The sequence below is a fragment of the Microcebus murinus genome, chromosome 10 (genome assembly GCF_040939455.1).
Source record: "Microcebus murinus isolate Inina chromosome 10, M.murinus_Inina_mat1.0, whole genome shotgun sequence".
NCBI classification, from domain to species: Eukaryota; Metazoa; Chordata; class Mammalia; order Primates; family Cheirogaleidae; genus Microcebus; species Microcebus murinus.
In genome coordinates, this window is record NC_134113.1 from 57,690,976 (window position 1) to 57,716,488 (window position 25,513).

At 52.1% G+C, this 25,513-nt stretch overlaps 3 protein-coding genes and 1 non-coding gene across 6 annotated transcripts in view; 1 reads left to right on the plus strand and 3 right to left on the minus strand.

Moving 5' to 3' along the window:
• Nucleotides 1–12,003, minus strand: part of MAP3K12 (mitogen-activated protein kinase kinase kinase 12) — a 16,824-nt gene extending 4,821 nt beyond the window's left edge. Inside the window, exons 1-6 of the mRNA XM_012763633.2 lie at nt 11,842–12,003; nt 2,300–2,780; nt 1,774–1,957; nt 1,408–1,599; nt 984–1,142; nt 677–835 (exon numbers count right to left, since the gene is read on the minus strand). Of these exons, the coding sequence (XP_012619087.1) occupies nt 677–835; nt 984–1,142; nt 1,408–1,599; nt 1,774–1,957; nt 2,300–2,744 (1,139 nt within the window). The 5' untranslated portion in view covers nt 2,745–2,780; nt 11,842–12,003. The remainder of the gene's footprint in view (nt 1–676; nt 836–983; nt 1,143–1,407; nt 1,600–1,773; nt 1,958–2,299; nt 2,781–11,841) is intronic.
• A 1,664-nt stretch (nt 12,004–13,667) lies between these two features.
• Nucleotides 13,668–19,138, plus strand: TARBP2 (TARBP2 subunit of RISC loading complex). Of its 2 annotated transcripts, none has more exons than XM_012763924.2 (9): nt 13,668–13,865; nt 14,419–14,588; nt 15,778–15,880; nt 16,432–16,527; nt 17,091–17,163; nt 17,405–17,522; nt 17,846–17,973; nt 18,353–18,554; nt 18,703–19,138. In XM_012763924.2, exons 1-9 carry the CDS (start codon nt 13,813–13,815, stop codon nt 18,858–18,860), a joined length of 1,101 nt encoding a protein of 366 aa, XP_012619378.1. In that variant the 5' UTR covers nt 13,668–13,812; the 3' UTR covers nt 18,861–19,138. The 2 variants fall into 2 exon arrangements, with proteins under 2 accessions (XP_012619378.1, XP_012619388.1); XM_012763934.2 differs by lacking the exon at nt 13,668–13,865 and adding an exon at nt 13,902–14,113.
• Nucleotides 19,139–19,222: 84 nt separating this feature from the next.
• Nucleotides 19,223–25,499, minus strand: NPFF (neuropeptide FF-amide peptide precursor). Of its 2 annotated transcripts, XM_012763959.3 has the most exons (3): nt 20,064–25,499; nt 19,740–19,861; nt 19,223–19,613 (listed from the first exon to the last, which is right to left on the minus strand). In XM_012763959.3, exons 1-3 carry the CDS (start codon nt 20,163–20,165, stop codon nt 19,496–19,498), a joined length of 342 nt encoding a protein of 113 aa, XP_012619413.1. In that variant the 5' UTR covers nt 20,166–25,499; the 3' UTR covers nt 19,223–19,495. The 2 variants fall into 2 exon arrangements, with proteins under 2 accessions (XP_012619413.1, XP_020143024.1); XM_020287435.2 differs by having other exon boundaries at nt 19,740–25,499.
• LOC142873515 (U6 spliceosomal RNA) lies at nt 22,013–22,119 on the minus strand. The gene has a single exon (XR_012921536.1). It is a non-coding gene; the product is annotated as a U6 spliceosomal RNA (small nuclear RNA).
• Nucleotides 25,500–25,513: the final 14 nt, after the last annotated feature.

Genomic DNA, 25,513 nt, shown 5'->3' on the forward strand with positions numbered 1-25,513 from the left:
GGAAATGTTACACAGTATTCATTAGCAGGTCAAAGTCTTGCAGTAAGGAAACCTATTTAATCCCATATTTTCCAACTTTTCTGCCAAAATAAAACCTTTTTCTGAGTAACTCCATTGAAGGCAACACACTGGGAAATGCTCGATGATAGATTAGGAGTTTTCAACCTTCCCTCAGTGTCTTAAGTTCCAAATGAAAGTCCAGAGCCCTTTCCTTCTGTGTTTTAAGTTTGTCTACTTGAGGCTCAACCAGTTCTGCTCATTGGTCATGCCAGTCCTTCCATGTACTTCCATGTACTCATTGGCACTTCATAGCAACCATGGATAGCAGATATTGTTAGCCATACTTTACAGATGAGGAAACAGGTTCAAAGGTGATACCACTTGCCCAAGGTCACTCAGCTCAGAAGGTAGCTTAAGCTCAGTTCAGATGCAAGTCAATTTGTCCCTGAGTCTAATGTACCTCTGCAGATTACTGATCAGTCCAACCCCTCTGAGTTCTAGATTGTAATCTCGATCCACAGCCTGGATCCTGGGTTCTTGGAGAGCCACTTTTGAGAGTTCTTACCCTCTTCCCCTGTTATGGATGCCTGGGTTCTAGGTGCTGGCTATCCATTAGCAACACCCCCCTCACATCTCAACTCCGCAGGCCCCGTATCCCAGCCCCTGCCATCCTTACCAGCACTGGCGAAGCAGGATTTTGAAGCCATCTGGGCAGCTGGAGGGCACAGGCAGATGGAGACTGTTGCTTCCTACACCCCAGATGATGGCTGAGGAATCTACATCTTTGTAGGGGATCTCACCAGTCAGCAGTTCCCACAACACTACACCAAAGGACCTAGGAATAAGAGGGGACATCACTTGGGAGGGGCTCCCTCCAGAAGTTCTGGTTGCTACAGACCCAACCTCACTTGCACTTAAGCCCTGGAAGTCCCCTTCCACCCTGATGGCCACCCACTCTTCTCAGTTATTAGCCTGGTCCTCACCAGATGTCGACCTTCTCAGACACAGGCTCATTGCGGATCACTTCAGGGGCCATCCAGGCTACTGTCCCTGCAAAGGACATCTTGGTGCTCTTGTCACTCAGCTCCTTGGAAGTGCCAAAATCTGAGATCTTCACCACATCGTCGTACGTGATTAGCATGCTGGTAAAGAGTGTAGTCAGCTGGGATCCACGCCCTGCACACACCTCATCTAACTGCAGCAACTCTGCTTTTCTGTTTTAAATCATTTGGGACACCCAAAGGTAAGGGGCTCACTCCAGCCCTCCCAAGATAGGATTGTCATTTGGAAGAGGTTTCTGAGATGGCCACATTGACTTAGGGCAGGGTCTAGAAGCAGGGAGATGGTCACACTGACTTGGGTGAGTCACCTGCATGCATGTCAGCTTCTTCCTGCTTGCTTACTCACTTGGGGGACTTGAGGTCTCTGTGGATAATCTTGTGCAGGTGCAGGTAGTTCATGCCACCAGCGATGCCCATGGACCAATCAACCAGCAAGGAGGGGGTGACAGGGCGACCAGCCCGTAGTACCTCATATAGCTGGCCCTGGGCGCAGAATTCCATGAGGATGCAGTAGCAAGGAGCCTGGGTGCACACACCCCTGGGGGCCAAACAGTGGTATAAAGGCCTCAGCCAGCTCAGCATCCACCTTAAGCCCCCATTCCCACCCACTCCTTTTGGGGGTCTCCTCTGGGAAGGTTAGGTCCTAAAACCCAGGAGGGGCCCAGGCTTCAGTACATTATCCCCAACACCCAGCCCCTGCCCTGGTCCTCACTTGAAAGTGATGATGTTGGGATGCTTCAGCTTGCGCAGGTGCTTGATGTCGGTCTCTTTAAGGTCTCGTACCTTCTTCACAGCCACCTCCTCCCCATGGAAGCGCCCCAGGAAGACAGCACCCTGGGCCCCTGAGCCCACCCACTGCAGGTCCAGGATTTCCTCAAAGGGGACCTCCCAAAGGTCTGTAGGCAGGAGGCAACAGGGTCACAGGCTCAGAAAGAGCCATACTCAAGGCCTGTGACATGCTCAAGGTCAGGACAGGGGACAGGATTGGGTTGGCTGAAATGACTCGAGGAGGGCAAGGCAGAAAGGTAGCCAAAACAGGCTGAGAAGACAGTTTGAGAGGACAGGGAAGGAAAAGAGTGACCATAAAAGAAGCTGGGAAGTTAGAGGCTGATGGATGGGTAAGAAGCTAGGACTGGGTCATGGGGAGGGAAAGGATTGTCAGGTGACCTTGATGGACTGACCAAGAGATCTCAGGCTCAGAGAGACAAAGAGGAAGCTCCCACAAGGACACGGCCTACCTTCCTGCTGCTGCTTGTGCTCGGTGGAATAGGCTTTGCCAATCATGGTCCAGACAGGGCGCAGGCAGCCAAAGAGGCCTTCAAGGAAGCCACTGCCACTCTGGCACTGTAGTCGCACCTCATCTGCTCGAACTCTGGACGCCCGATTCTCAGGTGACCCAGGGGCTCCCCCTGTGCCCCCTGTGTCCTGCTCATGTAGCTGCAGGACACTGTTGGCAAAAGGCTCAGGAGGTGGCTCTCCACCTGGGGAGGGGCTGGGCCCGCCCCCGCCCTGCCCACCAAGGGGTACTACATCTCGAAGTACACACTGGGTAGGCGTCAGGTCCTTTTCGGGAGTGCAGTCGGAAGTGTCTGGGTCCAGCTTGCGCATGGATGCCTCGCTTAGGGTAGACACGAAGCCCCCAAAAGAAGGGGAGGGTGTTCGGGTCTCATGGAGGCAGGCCATGGCCTCTAGGCCCTGAGCAGTGGTGAGTGGTGGGCTCTGTGGGAATGAAGGAGGGAGAGGCTGTCAAAGCCACAGGCGTGCCAGGTGAGGATTACCCTAGAGGCACAGGTTGGGGAGCTGGGCTCACAACAGCCTTGCTGGAAGTAACTCTTGAACCTCACTCTCAGGTACCCACCTTAAGAAAACTGATACACTCGGGCTTCCTCCTAAGTAATACTCAGGTATACAGGTAACATACTTGAGTATCATTCTCAGGTAGATACAAGTAACAGCCCCACTCAGGTACATACTGGTAAAATATGTCTCAAACCCACATATAATAGTAACAGGCTAGCAGTGGCTCACGCCTGTAATCCTAGCACTATAGGAGGCAGAGGCGGGCAGATTGCTTGAGGTCAGGAGTTCAAAACCAGCCTGAGCAAGAGCAAGACTCTGTCTCTACTATAAATAGAAAGAAATTAATCAGCCAACTAATATATATATATACAAAAAAAATTAGCCGGGCATGGTGGCGCATGACTGTAGTCCCAGCTACTTGGGAGACTGAGGCAGCAGGATTGCTTGAGCCCAGGAGATTGACGTTGCTGTGAGCTAGGCTGATGCCACGGTACTCACTCTAGCCTGGGCAACAAAGTGAGACTCTCTCTCAAAAAAAAAAAAATAGTAACAGGCTAGCTAGTTCCCTTCTCCCTGTAAGATTACTGTAACTCACTGCTATGGCACATATTTCTTTCCCCTGAGGCTTATAGGCACACATAGACATCATACAACAAATGGTCTCCCACATGCACACCTTTATCTTGGACGTCAACTTGAGGCACACGGTGATGAAACCTAGACCTCCCTCACACTGAAGCACACACACGTGATACTGGCAGACTCCTGCTCAGGCACCCTCAGGTGATAGTCTTGAACCACATACCTCACATTCAGGTACTTACACAGGATGCTACTGAGGCCCTCTCAGGAACAGTCAACACAGATTGAGTGCCTTATCCTAAGACACACTCAGGACTCATATCTGAGTCCTACTCTCAGGTGCTCACAGCTACACACTTGGACCTCTCCATGGTAAATGAAGGCTGTAACCACACAGCTTTGCTATCCCCTCAGCACAGATGGTGAAAAAAGCAGGACCATCCAATGGGGATGCAGAAGCTTTGTCAGCACAAGCTGTCGCTTATATCGCTCCATCCCCTTGGCCCTCCCATCAGTCCAGCTGCTCTCCCAGAGGTCAAAGGATGCACTGTCTCTTTCCTCTTCTCCATTGCCCCTTCCCCTAACTTCCCAAACCAAGACCCAGCCTTCCAGGCAATGGAACCAACCATTAAAAAAGTGCATGCTGGACTTGCCTCTGCCACTTAATGGCTGAGTGACCTCAGGCAAGCTATAGTTGAGCTTCAGTTTCTCCAACTATATTGGCTATCACTCAAGCACAACAAACTCTTCAACCTATACCAGACTTGTCCAGAACTTGACCCACGGAGTCATCCTGGTCTCCCAGCTCCCTCTACACTGGTCAGTTACCAAATCCTAAGATTTAAAGATTCCTGAAAACAAGCATCCCTCTAATTTGTTTTTTGTAGTAGGGTCCTTCTATAGGCCCCTTTAATAGTCTGGGAATAAATGAATACATATATTCTAAGCCACAGTGGAAAAGGGGTGGCAGGAATCTGCACGTACACATGGCTCACTGGATGATGATGCGGGTATGTATGCAAGAGGTTTGGGAAACCCTGATTGCCTTAGCTCTTGTAACACTTAATACCCAGGCCTTTCGTTTGAAGACTTGTTCAGTGGGTGTCAAGTAGGTCTGGAATCTGTGTATGTAACAAACACTCTAGGTGATTCTTTTTTTTTTTTTTTTTTTTTGAGACAGAGTCTCACTTTTTGCCCAGGCTAGAGTGAGTGCCGTGGCATCAGCCTCGCTCACAGCAACCTCAAACTCCTGGGCTCAAGCAATCCTCCTGCCTCAGCCTCCCGAGTGGCTGGGACTACAGGCATGCGCCACCATGCCCGACTAATTTTTTTTGTATATATATTTTTAGTTGGTCAATTAATTTCTTTATATTTTTAGTAGAGACAGGGTCTCGCTCAGGCTGGTTTCGAACTCCTGACCTTGAGCAATCCGCCTGCCTCGGCCTCCCAGAGTGCTAGGATTACAGGTGTGAGCCACCGAGCCCGGCCTAGGTGATTCTTATGAAGGCACATTTGAAAAGCTCTGACCCGATGCCATTCTATTCTTTTCTAGTCCCATGGTTACTGCCTTAGCAAGCCTCATTAGCTGTTGTCACTTGGCCCAGGACAACTGCCTCTTACACGATCTTCAAGTCTTCCCCCACCTTGCCTTCAGAACGATCTTTCTAAAACACAAATTGGCTAGCACCCTCTCCTCTGTTTCAAATCCTTTAGTGGCCCACTGCCCTCAGTCCAGTAGCTTCAGCTCTATGCTTTGGCCCCTGAGGCTTCCCCAGGCTCATCTCCCACTGCTGTTGGTGCCCATGCCATATAGAACTTAGCCTGACACCAAGCTGCATAAGGCTTTTGAGCTAGGGCACCCAATGATAATGGCTAAGTTATGAAAGGTTTACTATGTGTGTTAGCATCTGGTATAATAGGTGCATTAGCGGTTTGCACATTTAATCTTCAAAACTATAAAGTGGGCATTATTAGCCCCATTTTACAGACTAAGGCATAAAAGTACTAAATAACCTGCCCATGGTGCCATAGCTATGAAGGAGCTCAAGCTTCACCCCAGGCTTGCTCTGCCTGGAAGGTGCTTCTCATTTCCTCTCTTGTCTTCCAAGTCTCACATCATCCTGGAAATTCTCCTTCTTTTCCTGACCCGTTCTAAGTTAATGCCCCTTCTGGGCTGCCATAGCCCCCTGTGCTTCCTCCATCATGGCTCCCATTACACTGGAGACAGTGTGGTCCGGCGTCTGCCTCTTTTTGAGAGCCTGGATTGCTTTGGAGTGACGTCTTCACATCACACAGGATCCCAAGGCTTCCAACAGCACCTGGCACACATGAGGTGCTCAGTAGGGTGCAAACACTGCTCTACCCACCCCAGAGGATCATCTTAAGGATTGTGCACTCTCTATTTATACACATACACATTAGCTTCCTTAATCCTCAGAACAGCCCAGTGAAGGAGGTATTACTGTCCCAGTATATTCTCGAGAGAACTGAAAGTCAGGGAACAGAAATCACAGTCCAGTCCAAGCCTCTGAATGCCCAACATATCCCAGGAGATATTTCTGGTTTCAAGAGGTAAGGCGTACATTGTAATGCAAATTACAGTCAAACACAGGCCGAGCAACTTGCCGAGACACTGGAGAATTTCCTCTGGAGGACCCAAGGACTTTCGCCTGCTCCCCACCCTCACCCAGCCCCAAGCCTGGGCTCCCTTCTGGACCACCCAGAACCAAGGCCTGGGGCTCTAGACGCTCTCGCCATCCCTCCCTCTAGGCGGGCCAGGAGGGAGGGATGGCGGGATTGAGGCGCTCGAGGAGGAGCTGGGGCCGCCTGCTGGATCGCTATGCCATCAGTAATGGATCCCCGAAGCCCAAGTCAGGGCCACTGGAAGCGGAGAGGAAGGGGTTACGGCCACTGTGCCCCATCCCACCTCCCAACCTCCTTCCTGGCCATCAAGCGGCACACGGCTGGGAGCGGGGCGGGGGTCCGGGCGCTGGGAGGAGGGGTCCGGGTGGGGAAGGAGCAGGGACATGGCTGGCTGGGGGAAGCGCAGGGCGCTGCGGCGTAACCATGACGACTGGGCCCGAGGCAGCGCGTGAAGTCACCAGGACAAGATTAGCCCCGGGTCACGTGAGCGCGGCGCGGAGGCGGGGCTGCGTGTAAGTCCCGCCCCGAAGCTGGGCAAGCCCATGTGTTTGGTTGCTGGGATGGCTGCGGGCACGGTAGATGCGGACCCCTGACCCGGGGGTCTGCCCCATCTGTGTTCCCTTCATTTCCGTACCATCTCCCCGCACACAGACAGACCTTCTGCTGTGGCGTCGGGTGAAGGGGAAGCGACTGGTGTTGCAGGGAGGGGACTCTCGTGGGGTTGCTATTGGGGGCGCAGTTCCATAGGGAAGGAAAGCAGGAAATGGAAAGAGGGAGACAGGACGCAGAAAGGGCGAAAGGCACAGCCTGGAGGAGGGACTAGCCGAAAGACAGACCGGAACAGCATGAAGTACGGAGAGTGTCAGACCAGGGGAAGGATGGATTAAAAGGGGAGGAGGACCCTGAGGAAAATGGAGGTGAAAGGGAACTGAGAAATACAGAGGGCATCTGTCCACTTCTCAATTCATTTTCCATCTAGCAACTGAGCTTTGAATAGGCACACCTGGCTTTTTAAAGGACTTTTTCAGCTGTTACCTGGTTGTTTGGCAACTAGGAGGTTTAGGCATAGAAAGGGTGACATGCTCAGAGACACGTGCAGCCGAGCCTCCCTCCAGTTCACTAGGCTTCCCTAGAGGGCCTTTTGGTTTCCAGGGCCAGCAGCTGGGGAGAGGAGGAGAGAAGCCATTTCACCTATTTTGTTGAATAGCTGGAGAAGTAGGAGACTGGACCATGGGAAAAGTAGGGAATCTAGCCAGGCTCAACCCACCCCCACCTCATTCTCAGGCTAATGATAACCCTTCCAGATTGACCAAAGAAGTGGGGTGGGGAGTTGAGTCCTCAGGGAACTCTACAAAACTGGAGATTCCTCTCTCCCACCCTTTCTATTTCCTTTATTCCTGACCTGCCAGCTGTGTCCCACTGCCCCCTGGCTGGGCCTTGGCTCCAGGCCAGGGCCTGGGGTGGGGTGTGGGGATAGCGTAGCTGGGAGCCCCTGGCCCAGGCGTTAGGTCACCCTGGGGGAGTGGAGCTGTCTCCCAGGTCGTCAATTATTCAGAGCATGAGGGGAAGGGTAGCATTGAGACAGGAGGAGTGGATATCTCTGTCATTCTGACAATCCTACCTACCAAGTGTTGACTGTGCATCTGCCTCAGACTGGGTAGGGGGTCAGAGTGGTCTCTAAGCCATACATTTTCCAGAGAAAGAGGCTCTTTGGACCCTGAGAGGGCTTAATTCAGCTTTAGCTAGGAGCTTCTCTGTTCTGCTGATGGTTCTCAGAGTGCCCTATCTAGAGGGTATATGGTAGAGTGGGGCAAGGAGTCACCCAATCTACCCCTCCTCCTAGGTTCTCCTGCCTGAGATGTTGGAGGGCTGTGGCAGGTACACCCTTTGAGTTTTCTCTAGCTCCTTCTTGCTCTAACATCAGAATCTCAATGCCAAGCTGCTTGTTTGGTGGTCTTGGGAACTCATTTCGGAGGCCAGACCATCTTGGGCTCTCACTGAGCGCTCTCCACTATCTGGGACCTCATCTCCACTCAGGAAAAGAAGGAAGACTCCCCTTTTTTTTTAAGTTGGGGTCTTCAAAGGGAAGGGAGACCCAGGAATTTGGAATCCTAGTTCCATCCTCTGCAAGCTTTGAGAGCCTGGGAGGATAAAGGACTCAGATTGAACGTGGCCATGCCTCCTGTCCGCTTGGCTGCAGCTTGTTTTTATTTTCCCTTTTACAAGATCCATAGTCCTGGCCCTAGGGTTCTTCTAAGATGCAAAGAACAGCTTTTCTTAGTGCCCTCATGAGAGAGAAATGCCTTCCCCTGAGAGAACCTGTAGAAAACTTGGAGATCATCTTTAAATCCAGGTCCTCAGCCCCATACAGGTCAAGCCCTGAGACCCCTAGTTGCCATACTTCTTCCAGTAAGGTGATCAGTGAAGGGGCTGGGGGAGAGAGAGACAGTACCGTTTAGATTAAAAGAATCAGCTTTGATTTCAGAGAGATCAGAGCGAGGATCAGAGTTTTGCCACGAGTTAGCTTAATATAATCTCTTTGAGACCTCTACCCTACCTTATGGGGTGGGGGGTGGAGTAAGCTGGTGTAGGGAGTGCAGTGAGCACTTTGCCTGCCTGCTTGCTTTGTCTTCCTGGTTGGCTGGACACTAGGTCTTGCTTTGTGGATCCTGGAGAGGCCATCTTTTCTGTCTGACCAGAAAAAGGGAGACTTGGTTGGTCTCTAACCTTCTGCTTCCCCAGGACAGTTCACAATTTCAGGTTCCAGTAGAACCAGGTCACAGTGGTAGTGGTTGTGCTAGAGCCCCCAGTCATTCCTTTACCAGGCCATCCATCCTCCTCTGCAAATCCTACCATTCCACATACTCTGGACTAAAGGCAAAGGCCTGATTTTCTGCCCCCCATCCTCACTCCCTGGCCAGTTCTCTTTGGAATCTGCTCTCCTGCAGTCATACCACTAAGACCCTCCCCTTGATCTCATGGCCCAGGATTGGTCTCAACCCTACCCACTGAGGGCTGAGGGGAAGGGGAGGGCCTGGCAGGTTGGGCTGAGCCACAGGGGGCCAGGTGCCCCTGGAAGAAGCTCAGCATATTTTAACACATAGTTCCTCAGCTGGATGTGCATTTTAAAAAAATCTGGAAGGATAGATACCAAAGTGAAATCCTTTCTAGGTAGATGAAATTATGGCTGTTTTTTCTTCTTTTGACATACCTATATTTCTAGTATTTCAGTAATAACTTTGAGTTGCTTTCAAAATAAGATATAAGATTTATTTTATAGAGATGAAACTAGTTGAAGAATAATAAAGAAATGCAAATGAAAATGTAGAATATAAAAAAAAGATTTTAAATTGCAAAGGAAAATAATTTTTTAAAAAAATTATTGTCATTCCATTCCTGCCACCTAGCTTAGGATAGTTGTGCTGGGAGAGTGGACAGTGTGGAGGGAGAACACAGGCCTGACAATCAGAGAGGCTTGTGGAGGTCTCATCTCTGCTCCTGACCAGTTGGGTGACCTGGAGTATGAGACTTCTTTACTAATCTCAGTTTATTCATCTCTAAAAGGGGACAGTGTCAAATAGTGGCAAAAGAGTAAAAACTATGGTGGGTAAGAACACAGGTTCTGGGGCAGACAGACCTGGGTTCAAATCCTAGCAGTTGCCACATATTAACTTTTTGATTTTACCAATGTAAGTTTCAGTTTCCTTCCCTCTCACACAGAGGTAATGACAACACTATCTTAGTCTTGTTATGGGTATTATTGAGATAATCAAAATAAAGTTCTTGACCTAGTACCTAGAACACAGGAAGCTCTGTACAAACATTAGCCTTTTTCCTCCTTCTCAAAGCAAGAGACAGTAGGGAGGGTACAGGTAGAAAGGGAGTGGAGAAACCAGCAGGGACAAAAGGAGAGCAAAGAGAAGAAACCAGAGGGCAAGGGCTCTCTAGCCTGGATGATCTTTATTCTCCTTTGGAGTAGCGGCACTGTCACGGTCTCCTCACCCCATTCCTAAAGAAACACGCATATGACCCTGGTCCTTCTGGAAGCAAAAGAACCAGACAGGCCAATCTGTGTGGCCAAGTCCTCTAGAAGCCCCTATGTCCCCTGCTGGCACCCTCTCAACACCATCTTCCTTCCATCCTAGCAAGGACTCCTTAAGAGCCTTATTCCCTAATCCTTTCTTTCTCCCCAGACCCAGGCAGAGGAGAGGCAGGACTGCATGTGCCTGAACTACTGAACTAGTTAGTGGCTACTAGAGCTTAGGGGCATCTTCCTGGCAGAGCCAGACTCTGCCATATTATCACTGCCATGGGAAGGACAGGGGAACAGCAATTGGTTTTAGAAGAGTTCTGCCATCATCAGCTGTAAGGAATCCTAGGATATCCTGAGCCACTTACTAACTTAAACTTCTGGCCTCTGTCCATGACTGGGTTTCACTAAGGGACAGATGTTTAGTTGTGTGATTTCATGTGTGCTAGGAGTTGGAGTCTTCCCAGCATCACTGCAATCAACAGTGTGAGGGACTGGATGGTGGGCTTGGGAAGGCAGACCCTTCTTCACCCTTAAGTATGAGCTAGGAGGGAACAGGGCCCTAACACTCAGGGAAACTTCAGTGCCTGGGCAGGAGGACTCAGGGGACACTCAGGCCCTTTCCTTCCTGAACCCCGTCTGCTTTAGCTTGGTATGACCCTCTGGTGAAAGCCAGAGCTCCCTGAGCAGTGGAGCTGGCCCTGAGAGTTTTAAGGGAAATGGTGCTTAGAGGGAGGCCCTGACTGTGGCTGGAGGGGACTCTGGGAGGGGTGAGGGGACCTCATGTGCACGCCCTCCTGACTGAAGGCCACTCACCTACTTTCTTCCCCAAAAGTTAGCAGATGAGGGAGCTAAAAGGTGGGATTCTTCCTTCTAAGAACACCTCACTATTTCCTCCCACTGTCTACAGAGCCTTGATTCCTTCTTTTCCCTCCCCTCAGCCAAGGGCAGGGTAATCAGCAAGTCTCAACTCTGTGGAAAGGATTCTTGCTTATTTTTAAGCCAAGGAGTTTGAGGAGTGTGGGAAAGGTAGGAGGTCGTTTTAGGGCCTGGCCAGGAGAGGGTTAGGGGAGCCAGAGGCTATGGACAGAGAAGGGAGGAAGCCACATATGTGTGGGGGAGGGGAGGATGCAACAGCTGGATGGAGAAAGGGAATGCCACAGCTGGAGGGGATTAGGAGCATCACAGCTGGAAGGGGAGGGGACCCCAGCGCCTGGGTATCCAGGAACAGGTGCTCTCTGCTTGTAATCTTCATGTCCAGCCTGCTAAGTACGTGTGGGGGTGGGGTGGGGGAGAGGGAGAAGGTGGGTACACCAGGCCTTGCCCTTCCTTTCCTTTCCTGGAGGGGCCAAAACTCTCCCTCCTCCTTTCCCTCTCTCCATTCTTGAGGATGAGTGGGAGGAGAAGAGGATGTTCTCTTGCTCTCTGTCCTTTAAGTCTGTCCCCCAATTACCCCACCCCCCACCCCAATACAGTCCTTTCCAGCCCTGGAGGCCCTTCATCTCCGAGCTGGGCCGCGGCATCCCTCAGCTCCGTTCCCCTTCTTCCCAGCCCCACAAGCGTCGGGTCCAGGTTCCCAGTCTCTCCATCCCCACAGCCTCAGCATCCCCGCGCCACCTCCCCCAATCAGCCCACATCTGCATCCCGACCCTCCCTTCACACCCGGATCCCAGGACCCGGACCCATCCCTGCCCCCCGCCCCCCACAACTCGGCCAGGCTCTCACCTCGGGGGCTCCGCGGCCGCAGCACAAAAGGCGGCGCTGCTGCAGCTCCGCTCCGGATGCTGCTCCCGCCTCCTCCTCCTTCTCCTCCTCCTTCCCTCCTCCCCCCGCTGCCCTCCACCGGACCCAGGGCGCTGTCACAGGCGATGCTCGGGCGGTGTCCGGGTGCACGGGTGTCAGCCCCGGCTTTCTGCCCCCACCCCCCGACCCCTAGCTTGTCCCCACTCGGCTTGAACTCCCGCTCCTACCAGGGCCCCCGCCCCTGGCCCCCCGGGACGGACACGCCCTGAGTGGAGGATGCTGCGCTGGAGCCGCCGGCCTCTTAAAGGAGCCCGCTGCTGCCATGGGCGCTCTCCAGGCTTGTCCCTGGCCCGCCTGGGCCCCACGCCTCCCTGCTGGCTGTTTCTTGTGGAAGTCCCACCTTGGGCCTTATGCTAATTCCGTAGGAACCCCCTGTGAGCAGTCTTACAGACTCCTTCCTACACCCTGAGAGAGCAGCCCCTCAGATGGGATCCCCAGCGCTCTGGCATTGCTCCCCTGTCATACTGATCTTGCCAGCTCTCTTTCCCCTAATTGTCACTACTCCAACTTCACCCAATTGGAATTCGCTCAGCTCTAGGCCCACTCCTCCTCCAGTGTTCCTGCATGACCCCTCATTGTCATTCCAAGATTCCTCTGGACCTCCAATCCTGGCTCAGAGCAAGACATCTCTTCCTTGACCCATTCTCAAAACACTCATTAAAATCACTTTTTTTGGTGATCTCTGTCTCTCTTTCCAAGGTCACAAGATTTCCCCTATATCTTTCAGCCCAGTGGTTGCGTTACTTTGAGGAGGGGAGAATGGGGCTCTGGGACCCAAAAATACATGTCTGCTCTGCACCCAGATTAGTCAGTTGATTAGTCTTAGGAGACCAGACTCCTTTCTTGCTCTCTTCAGCAGAGGGACCCAAGACTCACGGCAGAGTGAATGAATGACACTATCAGGTGCTTTAGTCCTTCTAATCTTGTCGTCCCACTACGGCCTGATTCTCAGGCCCTGATTCCCTAGGCAGTTAAAGAGAGAATCACTAGGGCCATTCTAACAAGCCTTTAGAAGAGAAGCAAAACCTGAAGGGAGGTGAAGGACAACCTAGGAAACGGAAGCAGGTTCTGTGACACGGAGGCCCAAGGGCTAAGAGCTTAGGATGGGAGTTGAGGAGGAACTGTTTAAGTTAGGCACGGACCTACAATGACCCCAGCGCCCTGCTGGGACATAACAGTCCCCTCCCACGTCTAGGTGAGTTCCATCCTCCCAGACCACAAGGAGCCAGGATCCGACAGCGCCTCCCCGGACCAATCACAACCTTCCCTTAAGAAAGAGGCGTGGCCAAGGAGGCGGCTTCTTCCTTGTCCCCGCTCCTTGAGGCGAAGTAACCAATCTCATTGCGCCAGGAGAAAGACGCAATCGGAGTAACCAATTACACTGCGAAGCTTCTCGTGCGTGTTGACACTGCCCCTCCAGCTGCGACAAAGATGGTGCGCGAGCTCCTGGGTTCTGTAGTTTTCTTGGGATTCAAAAGGCCCGGTGCTCGAGTTAGCCCTTGCCACCCCCCAAGCCGCTTCCCTCTCTCCTAGCACGCAAGCCTACGGCCTCACGTCCCGGGAGAGGGGAGGTGCGGAAGGAAGGAGGCGGGACGAAATTAAAAAACGAAAAAAACAGCTTTCGCTCTGGAAGCGACAGCGGAGGGTCCCGCTCCTCCCAGAAGGCATTGCAGCGGCACGGGCCAAGCGCGCGGAGGGTTATGGGGCGGATAGCACTGCTCCTGATGGAGACCTACGAAGGAGGGTGGGCGCGGGACTCCATGTCCCAGCATGCCCCGCGGCGGGCCCGACCGGCCGCGACTCCGGGCTTGGTCCCGGCCCTAGCTCGTTGGCGGTGTACTGGGGCGCGTGGAGGCTACAGTCACTGTGGCGCCCGCAGGGACGGAGGAGGGAATGAGTGAAGAGGAGCAAGGCTCCGGCACTACCACGGGCTGCGGGCTGCCTAGGTGAGCCGCCTCGTACTGGTACCTGCAGGGCGAAAAACGTGGGGCGGTGCGGAGAGGGTAGCTGCGCGGCCCCAGCATGCACCTGGCCTGGGGGGTGTTCCCAGCAAGCACTGGGGTAGTGGGCAGTGGTTCCCGGCATGCACCGGGGCTGTGGCTACTGCCTTCAGCTTTGAATAGTTTGGAGTTGGCCCGGTTCCCAGGCTGCACTGAAGCACTGGGCTTTTATGCCCCCATGTTCAGTGCATTTGGTGGGTACTGGGTTCCTGGCCTGCATTGTGTCAGGGGGCATGCACTTTCACCTTGCACTGGGGCACAGGATCCCCCGCCTTAACTGAGACAGGAACAGAACAGTGCATTCCCTACTTGCCTTGGGGTAGTGGACCCTGCTTTCCCAAACTGCGCCTCCACTTGGACCCCAGCCAGTGGATGCTATATTGCCTGGGGTCCCCTGGACCCTGTGTTCCACTAATGTGCCTAGGTCTAGTATGGCAGTGCTTGGCCAAGTGGGTGCAGAAAGGGGAGGTGTGATGTGGGTCTGTGCCCCTTCCCCCAGTATAGAGCAAATGCTGGCCGCCAACCCGGGCAAGACCCCGATCAGCCTTCTGCAGGAGTATGGGACCAGAATAGGGAAGACGCCCGTGTACGACCTTCTCAAAGCCGAGGGCCAAGCTCACCAGCCTAATTTCACCTTCCGGGTCACCGTTGGCGACACCAGCTGCACTGGTGAGGAAGGCTTGGTCAGCCTAGCCGGGGTGTGCGTTCACAGGGCCCCGTGGCTTTGTTTATTGGAGTCTCTCTCTTCACAGTCTTCTCCAAGGCCAGTGAGGGAAGGAGAGATTTCAGGGGAAAAGCTACTGACTGGATTGGGAGAACAGGGCTGTGAGAAGGTGGGTAGGATTTGGGAGAGCTAGAGGAGCGAGCAGGACTGCCACAGTGATCTGGCAGATCCTCATCACCGCAGAGGAAAAGTAAGAGGAGATAAACTGAAATCTCAGTGGAGTATTTGGGGAAGTGAATGCTTGTTGTGCTGGACCCTGTTCCAGGTGCTTAACCAAATTCCCATTTAATCTTAAACCTCAGTCTAACCAGTGATGTAGGTGGTAGTATCCACATGTTGAATATGAGGAAACTGAGCATCAGAGATAGTAAATGGCTCCTGCAAGATCACATCCAGGCCGGGCGCGGTGGCTCACGCCTGTAATCCTAGCACTCTGGGAGGCTGAGGTGGTCGGATTGTTTGAGCTTAGGAGTTCGAAACCAGCCTGAGCAAGGGCGAGACCCCAGCTCTACTAAAAAATAGAAAGAAATTAATTGGCCAACTAAAATATATAGAAAAAATTAGCTGGGCATGGTGGTGCATGCCTGTAGTCCCAACTACTTGGGAGGCTGAGGCAGCAGGATTGCTTGAGCCCAGGGGTTTGAGGTTGCTGTGAGCTAGGCTGATGCCACGGCACTCACTCTAGCCCGGGCAACAGAGTGAGACTCTGTCCCAAAAAAACACAAAAAAACAAACAAAAGATCACATGCCTAGTAAGTGGCAGAGCAGGGCTTTGACTCCAGAGCCTACCTGCTCTTTTTTTTTTTTTTTTTTTTTTTTTTTTTTTTAGCTATCTCTATTTATTGAGGGAAAAGAAAGTGCCTTGCAAAGGAAAGTAAGGCAGAGATAGAATCTCTACCTAAGGTGTTTGAACTCAGGAGTGCTGCCTGGCATGGCTTGATTCTGGGAGCTAATGGAAAGATAAGGGCCCTTCTTTCCAGCAATCAGTGAAACACTTCCAGTCTTTGGTGGGGGGAGGTTGGTCACAGGGGGCTTGGTTGACTCTCTCTGGCTGCAAGGAGAGAGGCTGTGGGGTTCTGGTTTCTCTTCTGTCCTTCCAGTGACCTCCAGTATTGCCCACACCCCCTCTCTCAGGTCAGGGCCCCAGCAAGAAGGCAGCCAAGCACAAGGCAGCTGAGGTGGCCCTCAAACACCTCAAAGGGGGGAGCATGCTGGAACCGGCCCTGGAGGACAGCAGGTGAGGGAGGAACAGCCAAGGCATCCTAGAAGCCCTGCCAGGAACCCAGGCCCCTGCACCACCCCTTCTTCCCCTAGGGCTGGCCTGGTGACTCTTAGCCACCCTGACCTGGCCTCTTACTGAGAATTTCCTCTGGACCCAAACAGGGTGCTTCTAGGGAATCTGCTGTGTGAAGAACTGTGGGGGGAATGGCTAGCCACACTGAGGGGTTGTGGCTGTAGTTTGTGCCCGGGTTGGGGAGGGAATGGGTGGAGACTGAGGCTAGAGTTGGTCTCCAACATGCTTCCTCTTCCCAGAAAGATGTCCTTCCCTCTGCCACGCTTGGGTTGGAGTTTGTTGCTACCATGGTTCTTGGGTACAAAGAAACCCCCTTTTCTGTTTGGCAGCAAATGATTCCAGGAGGAAGCTATTGGTTGACATTCCCTGAGTCTTTTGGCTCAATTGGGAAGGAGTTCTCTTAGCCCATGGCGGGTCAGGAGGACCTGGGTCCCCCACCCCTCTATTCCCCCTACACGTGAGTGTGAATCAAAGGCTCCCTTCCCCTCGGGAAGTTCTTTTTCTCCCCTAGACTCTTCACTGCCTGAGGACGTTCCAGTTTTTACTGCTGTAGCAGCTGCTACTCCTGTTCCATCTGCTGTCCTAACCAGGTATCTTGTGTCCCCTGACTGCCTGAGGGGGCAAGGAAGGGGTCCTGGCTCCTGGCCCCTCAGCCCTTGGATCCGGGCTGGTCAGGCATGAGGAAGTCTGAGCATAAACAGAATAGAATAGTTGGGGACCAGAGCTTGAAGAATTTGTACCAGCTGGTAAACTCTTGGGATAGGAGATAATTTATGATTTTTAAGTAGCCACATGAATGATGTTCAGCCATGTTTAAAGGTCTTGCAAGCCCCATTTTCTTCTGAGTTGGCCACACGATGGTCCTGTGTTTGCATCCCATTTGGTGCTTCTGGGGATTGCTCTATGGCCCTGCTCCCACCATCCTGGCGAGATGGTGCCAATCATTTCAGAATAGAAGTGGGCCTGGGACTGAGGGGAGGCCTCCCTTGAGTGGGAGGGGGAGGAAGCAGGCTAGACAGACAGCTGCCTGCTTGGTGGGGAATCAGGAGGTGATAGCAGGAGAAACTAAAGCAGTGCTTAGGCCTCGGGCTCACAGACAGCCTCAGAAGGAACCATTCCCCTCGACTTTGGCCCTGGGCCCTTTTTCCTTCAGGAACCCCCCCATGGAGATGCAGCCCCCTGTCTCTCCCCAACAGTCTGAGTGCAACCCCGTTGGTGCTCTGCAGGTGTGCCCCATCCTCATTTCCCATCATGCCTATCTTCCTTTGAACCAGGGGCCATGAGGGAAGGTTATGTGTGTTGGGGGGTGGGAGGGCATTTACCCAATACTCGGGCCCTTTCACCCCCTGTCTTTCCTCTCACCTAGACTCTGAGGCTCCTGGGGTGGGAGGGCGAGTGGGTGGGTGCTGGTGTGGGTAAGAGGAGCCTTTTCTCACTCAGCCTTATGCACCCTGTCTCCCTTCCAAGGAGCTGGTGGTGCAGAAAGGCTGGCGACTACCGGAGTACACAGTGACCCAGGAGTCCGGGCCAGCCCACCGCAAAGAATTCACCATGACCTGCCGAGTGGAGCGTTTCATTGAGATTGGTAATCGGGCAGATGGGGGTTGTCACAGCTCCTACCCTGAAGCACTCCAGCTCGGCCATCAGGCAGCTTTGAGTCTCACTCTGCCCCACCCCTGCTCTCCTTGCTCCACGACCCCTGGCTCAGCGCCTCCCTCTGAGCTGCTGCTTTGTACCCTGTCTGTCCCCTTCCTTTCCGGCTGACTAGGTTCTCAGGTGCATGGGCAAGTCCTGAGCTCCCCTTTCCATTGAAATCCTCAGGAGGGCCCCTCAATCCGAGTATGATGTGAGTGGGAAGCACTGGGTCTATTGGGAATCGTAATCTAGCAACTCTCTCCCCACACACAGGCAGTGGCACTTCTAAAAAACTGGCAAAGCGTAACGCGGCAGCTAAAATGCTGCTTCGAGTGCACACAGTGCCTCTGGATGCCCGGGATGGCAACGAAGCAGAGCCTGATGATGACCACTTCTCCATCGTGAGTGTGTGGGCCATCCTCCATGCCAGTGTAGGGTACTGGGGACTTGTGTCTGTGACTCTGGAGTGAGCCTCTCCGGGTCCCATGCCTGTTTCCACCCCAGTTTTCCTGACAGACCCAGGATTCCTTGGGCCCTCCTCAGCCTTGACTGCAGGGCCACCTGCTGAGCTGGCCCATGGCAAGGGCCCTGTTGGCTTCTTTTACTGGGATGAAGAAGGCTGCCTGGCCATGGTTGGAAGGGGCCATGCAGGAATTGACTGGGGGGAGGCAAGCTGGAAGAAGCATTCTTTGGGCTTTTCTGTCTTTGGACATTGAATGTCTAAATGCCTGGGTCCCACAGCCTCTGGCTGCAACTTTCTCACTGTCCCCATCTTGTCAGGGTGTGGGCTCCCGCCTGGATGGACTACGGAATCGGGGCCCGGGCTGCACTTGGGATTCTCTGCGAAATTCAGTGGGAGAGAAGATCTTGTCCCTCCGCAGTTGTTCCCTGGGCTCCCTGGGTGCTCTGGGCCCTGCGTGCTGCAGCGTCCTCAGTGAGCTCTCTGAGGAGCAAGCCTTCCACGTCAGCTACCTGGATATTGGTATGGCTAGTTGGGGAGCCGGGGGATGGTGGGACTGGACCTGAGCAAGTACAAGAGGGTCAGGAGGGGATGATGGTGATGTGAATGCACCCCTGTTCGGACTACCTCCCCAACCACCACTGCCTCCCTCCTCTCTCTTGGTCTCTAGAAGAGCTGAGCCTGAGTGGGCTCTGCCAGTGCCTGGTGGAACTATCCACACAGCCAGCCACCGTTTGTCATGGTTCTGCAACCACCAGGGAGGCAGCCCGTGGTGAGGCTGCGCGCCGTGCCCTGCAGTACCTCAAGATCATGGCGGGCAGCAAGTAAAGCCCCAGCTGGACTTATGGATGCGCACCCTTTGCTCCCTGCTCTTCCTCGGGGCCCATGCATCTGCCCAGCTCTGGTACCCACTGGAGGTGCCATCTCTACCTCTGACAGACTGCCTGCCTTGAGGCTGAGGAAGGCAAAGGGCGAAGAGCCAGGGACCACAGGGCCTCAGCCAGCCCAGGATCCATCCTCATTTTGTTGCTGATGATGAGTGGGAATGAAATTGCAGGTTCTCTGCTAGAGCCCAGAATAAACATGCTGCTCCTTGGATTCTTAAACCCTGCTCTGTTTCCCTGAGTAGTGTGGACGGCAAAGGAGGTCAGCACCACGTTACTTTCCACTGTAACTCCTTTGGCTCCTTTGCTGTCCCCCCACCTCACGCCCTGCATATTCATGTGTTTTCCTTTCTGGTGGCAGGAGGCTGGGTGCAGTGAATGTGAACCCTGTCAGCTGTGTTCCTGGAGAGTTTGGTTTGGCAGAGATGGAGGGGGGTGGTCTTGTCCTTGGGTTCCTTCCCAGCCCTTTGAAGGCACAGACACACGTGGATTCAGAAGCCAGACAGCTTTATTTGGGGGGGGGCACACATGGCACTTTGGGGTGTGGGCCTTGCATGCAAACACATCGAGGATGACATGTCATTTCTTCCCAAAGCGTTGAGGGGCAGCCAGGCTCCAGAACTGGGAGCTCAGCCCTTCTCCAGCCCGGGGACTCAGGCGTGCATTGCTCCAGGTCCCCTGGGTATTTCTGCCAAACCTTAGGAGAGATTTGTGCTCAGATATAGCTCCCCTACATCTCTCCCTTCCCAAGCCCCCTTCCTTCTCTTCCTCTGTCCCCTGCCCTTTCTACCCGCAGCCATGCTAGTGTCCTTTTCAGACTTACCTCTGGGGTTGAAACAGGAAAGCTGGGCTCCGGCCAGGTCTCTCCATGGCCTGGAGCAGGGAGCGCAAGAGTGACCCAGGGGTCTGGGCATCCTTTGGTGGGCGGGGTCTGTTGTCTTCCTCCTGTGGCAAGGGGGTATCCGGGAAAGAAGATGGGCAAATGCCCTGGAAACTTAAGTCACAAGGGGAAGGGAGTGGCTTCCAGGGGTAAATTGTAGGATTTTCCGACCTAGTGAAGACCTTGGCAGCCAGAGAGAGTATCTGAACCAAGAATACAAGTCTCAGGTAGAGGAAAATGGTGATATGGGGATGGGGCATCACTTACCATGAAGATCTGGTCTCCTTCATCCTGGCCCCCCAGTCTTCCAGCGTGGCTCCAGTGTATTAACAGCAGCACCAGCAACACAGCAGCCTGCCTGGAATCCATGCTGCCATCCGCCTTCCTACAGCCACACCAGCCTCTTATACCTGCTGTCCCCCCTGTCCTCCACCCCCAACAGCAGCCTGAGGGGGAATCTAGAGCAGGCAATGGAAATGCACAGCTCCATTAGGAGCCTCCTGGGATCCCCTCCCATGACCACCCGGGACTTCCTCCTCTCAGCCTCCGGCCCCCAGCCCCTAAGCCTGAGGTTATAGACTTTATTAGATGCATAAATCCTGTCTCCAGAGCTTAAGAAGCATCATTAATTGCAGATGCTTTGTCACAGCCAGGCCCTGGGGAGCCTTTATAAGAACCCCCAATTTTTCAACAGGTTGGGGAACTTCAATTTATCACCGCCCTGCTTTCCTAACTTGTAGACTAAAGCACAAATTCTTGTCTGGTGGGGTTAGGTATTTTTTTCTAGAACAGAACGAGAGAGGGAAGAGCCAGTGTTAAAATTAGCCAGCATGACATAGCCTGGTCCTTCCCTGGCTGGGGCTGGTGGTCGAGATCACACCGCCCTTTCCCTGCTTGGTGCCTCTTGGAGGGTTAAAAATGGAATCACTGCTCCAAGATTTGCTTGTGGATAGAAAAGTAAGATATAGAAGGAGACTAAAGGGTTTTGGATCCCACAGAGAATGGGGGTGGCTTCAAATCTTTGTAGACCCCCATATTCACCAGAAAACACTGGTCTGGACCTATGGAGTTGCCCTCCACAGCTGAAGCACTGCTGCCACCCTGTGGCCACAACTTCTCACTGCCAGCGCTGGCCATTTCCTTTTTTTAGAAGAGAGCTCTTTCAAGAGGAACCTGGGAGGGTGATGCTGAGTAGAGATCCTAAGACCCTGACTCCCAAGAGTTCTGAAAGGACAGGATACTGTGGGATTGGACCCATAATTTTGTCCCACTTCCCTGTAGTCACCACAGCCTCTGCCTGGCTTTGGCTCTTACATACTGGGGCAGACTAGAATCCTGCCTTAGGAAAAATCAGAATCACTACTTCTCAGGGAGGGGCCCTTCAAAGTCATCTGATACAATTTCCAGAATTACAAAATCCTGGAATCCCTTTCTGAGCACCCCCACAATGTGGTTCTCTAGCCTGTGCTGAAGAGGTACCATGATGTTAACTCAGCCCTGAGCAAGCTATCTTCCTCTCTAAACTGCAGTTTCCTCACCTAAAACATGGGCACATGAAAAGGAACTACATCCTAGGGTGAGCATTATTTGAGATACTTTTTATAATCCATTCAGCACAGGATCTGGCATAGAGCAAGTATCCTCGAAACGTTAGCTGTGATTACCTTGTACACCCCTGTCCTGGGGAACTTACCATCTCCTGAGACAGTCTTTGGGCAGATTTATCCTGTGCTGAGGGGCTTTGATCTCCCTGTGGATTCTATCAAGGGTCTTAGTTTGTGCCATTAAAACTCACAGAACATTTCTCATCTCTTTCATGTTTGAAGACAGATTTCATTCTTCCACTCCATAGTCTTTTTTGGTCAAGGGGAAGTACCCCCTCCTTTAAAACAAAGCATCTAAGAACCAACTTATACCAGGCCTCCTCAAACTGTGGCTCACCGAGGACATTTATCCAGTCCGCTGGGTGTTTTTGCTGCTGCTGCCTGTCCTGCTTAGCAGCCAACTGGTCCCGGGCCCACAGTGCGCATGTGTGGAATGTGCACAATAGCCACACTCTCCAACAGCCCTCCAACAGTCTGAGGGACAGTGAACCAGCCCCCGGTTTAAAAAGTTTGAGGACCCCTGCATTAGACATATAGATTAGAGCAGGTTTTGGTCTGAGTGTTCCAGATACTATATTTTTATTAATGGAGTCTAAGCTAGGGTAAACCTTTTTTAATATGGAACGCTTCACAAATTGGTATGTCATCCTTGCGCAGGGACCATGCTAATCTTCTCTGTATCATTCCAATTGTAGTATATGTGCTGCTGAAATGAGCACAGGGTGAACCTTTTCGTAAGCTTTGTCTCATGGTTGGTTTCAGGCACAGAACCTGACATTCATCTTGTAGTTAACTGCTTCTTCAAAGGGAGTATCAAGTCCATTGGTAGGTGGTTCTGTGGGAAGTGGCTCCCTGCATCCCACCATGGTCCTTGTCTGTTCCTATCTGACAGAGGTGCAGTGCAGCAGGGTTGTGAGGATGGGTGGGGCATTGCAAAGAGTGGCTGTGGGCCAGACAGAACTCAGTTTTAATCCTAGCTCTTGCACTTTGCTGTGTGACTTAGCTAAACCTTAGTTCATCATCTGTAAAATGAAGCCGCTACTCCTGCTATAGAGGTGGCTGTGAGCATGGCAGCATTCTAGCATTCCATCTAGGACGCAGCAGGCAGAGAAGGTTTGCCACCCTGCTGGTGCTCCTCCTAATATTTCCCTCATTGCCAATTACAAGTGGATCTGAGTTGAGGCTGCATTCAGAAAGGGATTGGTCTAGCAGGTTTCCTATACCCAGGATGGAGGTGGCTGTCCTCTCCTTTGGTTAGCAGTTGGAATGCGTTCCTTCCTCTAACCCGGTAAACTGCCCTGCCTTCAGAGTGCATTCCCACCTTTAAAACCTCTCAATCTTGGCTTTGGTGCTGGCTTTCAGCAACCTCCTTTCTTACCTTTCTCTGGACCCCCATGTGCTCCTGACCACAACACAATGAAGACTACTGCTGCCTTTCCCCTAAACAGGCCAAGGCTCTCTATTTGTGTCAATTGTCTACCAAACACCAGCCACAAAAAGCTTTTAAAATAATTTCTCTCCTACTGGGAAAACTAAGAAGCACCTGCTGCCTCTTTTGTTCTCTGGTGAGTGCTCTCCTGATGCCAAGGGCCCTTGTCTCCAAGGCAGTCCACAGATCAGAGCTCTGGTCCCTGCGCCTTCGGTCATGCTTTGTAATTTATATAAATCATTCACCTTCTTTAGGCTGTGTCTCCCCTATATTAAGAAGTAGGGTCAAGAATCCATGTTCCTTCTGTCCTACAAAATGGGAGAGTGAGGGAGATGACAGACATGAAAACCCAGTGAGTTCCCAGAAGAGTGGACAATAGGACTTGTAGATCAGAGTAGTGAAGCATCAGACATAACAGTGGTTCTCTTGATAGTTTAATGTCATATTTGCAGCATAAATAAGGCACAATATATGCCAGGGCAAGGGAGGGAGGGAGAAGGCATGGCTGGAGGGATAATTGCTAAGTGGCAAGGGGGAAGGTAGAAGGGATGGTTAGGGAGAATAGAGCGAAGCCCCTGCCTCAGCCCCATCCCAGGAGATTGTGAGAGCCTGCTCACAGGGATCATGCTGAATCAGGTGGAGGGGACAAGGGAAGACAGTTTTGTAACAAAATAGCCTGTAGCACTGCATCCTCCTACCTGTCAAAGTCCACCACTGAGGACTGGCGAGACCCAGACCCAGAGTCAAGTTCCTTGATAAGATGGAGAGGTGTTGCTACATGTCAAAAATAATATATAGATGAACAGAGATATAATCATAGATATACACTGCTTTCTTTTCAATAGATACTATGTCAGGATGCAGCAGCCTCCACAAATGGGCTAGGGGCTCATCTCCTCCCTGCCTGAAAGGTGTGTGTGTGTGTACGGGAGGAACGGGACAGCTAAAGCTCCAGCTGGTCCTGAATGTAACAAAGAATGTGGAGTGACCAGTCTGCAAGGGAATATGGGACAACTCCTGTCCAGACCAACACAGGGATAGGTTTTAGGGCAAAGACTAGAAGAAAGACAAACCTAGATTCTGAGATCAGTGATGCGATGGTTATTTTAAAGGGTAAGAAGGGAGGGACTGGAAGAAATAGAAAAATGTTAGTGCTAAGGCAGAGGATGGTATTTAAAATATTCTCGACACCCTGTAAGAATTTCCCAGCTTGCCCCCAAGGCAATGGTTTCCAAACTTTAGTGTGCATTAGAATCACCTGGAGTGCTTGCTAAAACCTACCCCCAGAGTTTCTGACTCAGCAGGTCTGGGATGGGGCCCAAGAATGTGCATTTCTAACAAGTTCCCAGATGATAGTGATGCTGATATCGCTGGTCCTGGACCAGATTCTGAGAACAAGTGCCCTAAGGTAAAGTCAATGAAACTAGTGCTCACAGCCACTTCTTATAGCTAAAAACCTCAGTCACCAGTAGTTAATGCTAGTGAGATATCTCTGTGCTACTAGCCCCCCATTAAAAAAATAAAATAAACCCTAGTAGCTATGATTCAAACCTGAATCTACAAAGGACATAAGCTACCTTAACCTGCCCTACTCTCCCCAGCCTTTTCTCATTCTGGGATAGGACTTTACCCCAAAGAGAGACAATTCAATTGGTGCAGAGGGTGGGAATGTTGGCCAGCAGCCACCTAAGCTCATTCCTGCTGCGTCACCACCCTGGGGTGGTGGGTGGGTCGGGATTTATGTCTGTATGCGTGCAAACAGAAAAATAGAGAAATCAGTTCTACTATGAAAGGGATGTAGGTTTGTGGGAGGCTGTAGTGGGGCAGGGAGGGTCCTCTAATCTGCCTTAGGAGCCTCCCCACCCCTGTCAATAAAGAGAGCAGAAAGAGCATATCAACAAAAGCATATATGACATAGCTAGGAAGACTGGAATCTAAGCAGACTGGTTATGAAATTAAAAAAAAGAAATAATATATTTCCTTCCTGTGTATACAATGTACAATATTACTGGAAAATAATGATTTGGGGATGGGAAGGAAGTCATAAAAGAAGGGGGGAGATTTTGGTAAGGATATCTATCTCAGGGGCTAGCACCTTTAAGGAGCCTCTCAGTGTGGTGCAGGGGAGCCTCAGAAACCAAAGGAAGTCTTCTTTTGTTGTCTACTTGGTGGTTCAGGATGTAGATAGAGCACGGTTATGGTCAAGCACTCCATCTACCAGGATGGGTGGTGCTGGAGGGCAGTGAATCAAGAAAGGAACTGTCTGGCAGGGCGCCGGGGCTCATGCCTGTAATCCTAGCACTCTGGGAGGCTGAGGTGGATGGATCGTTTGAGCTCAGGAGTTCGAGACCAGCCAGAGTAAGACTCCATCTCTACTAAAAATAGAAAGAAATTAGCTGAACATAAATATATATAGAAAAAATTAGCTGGGCATGGTGGTGCATGCCTGTAGTCCCAGCTACACGGGAGGCTGAGGCATACACGGGAGGCTGAGGCAGCAGGATTACTTGAGCCTCCAGGAGTTTGAGGTTGCTGTGAGCTAGGCTGATGCCATGGCACTCTAGCCTGGGCAACAGAGTGAGACTGTATCTCCCAAACAAAGAAAGGAACTATCTGTCTCTAGGATTGGTTAAAAAAAAAATCAAGAAAAGAATCTGTGGATGGGGCGGGGGGGGGGGGGGGGG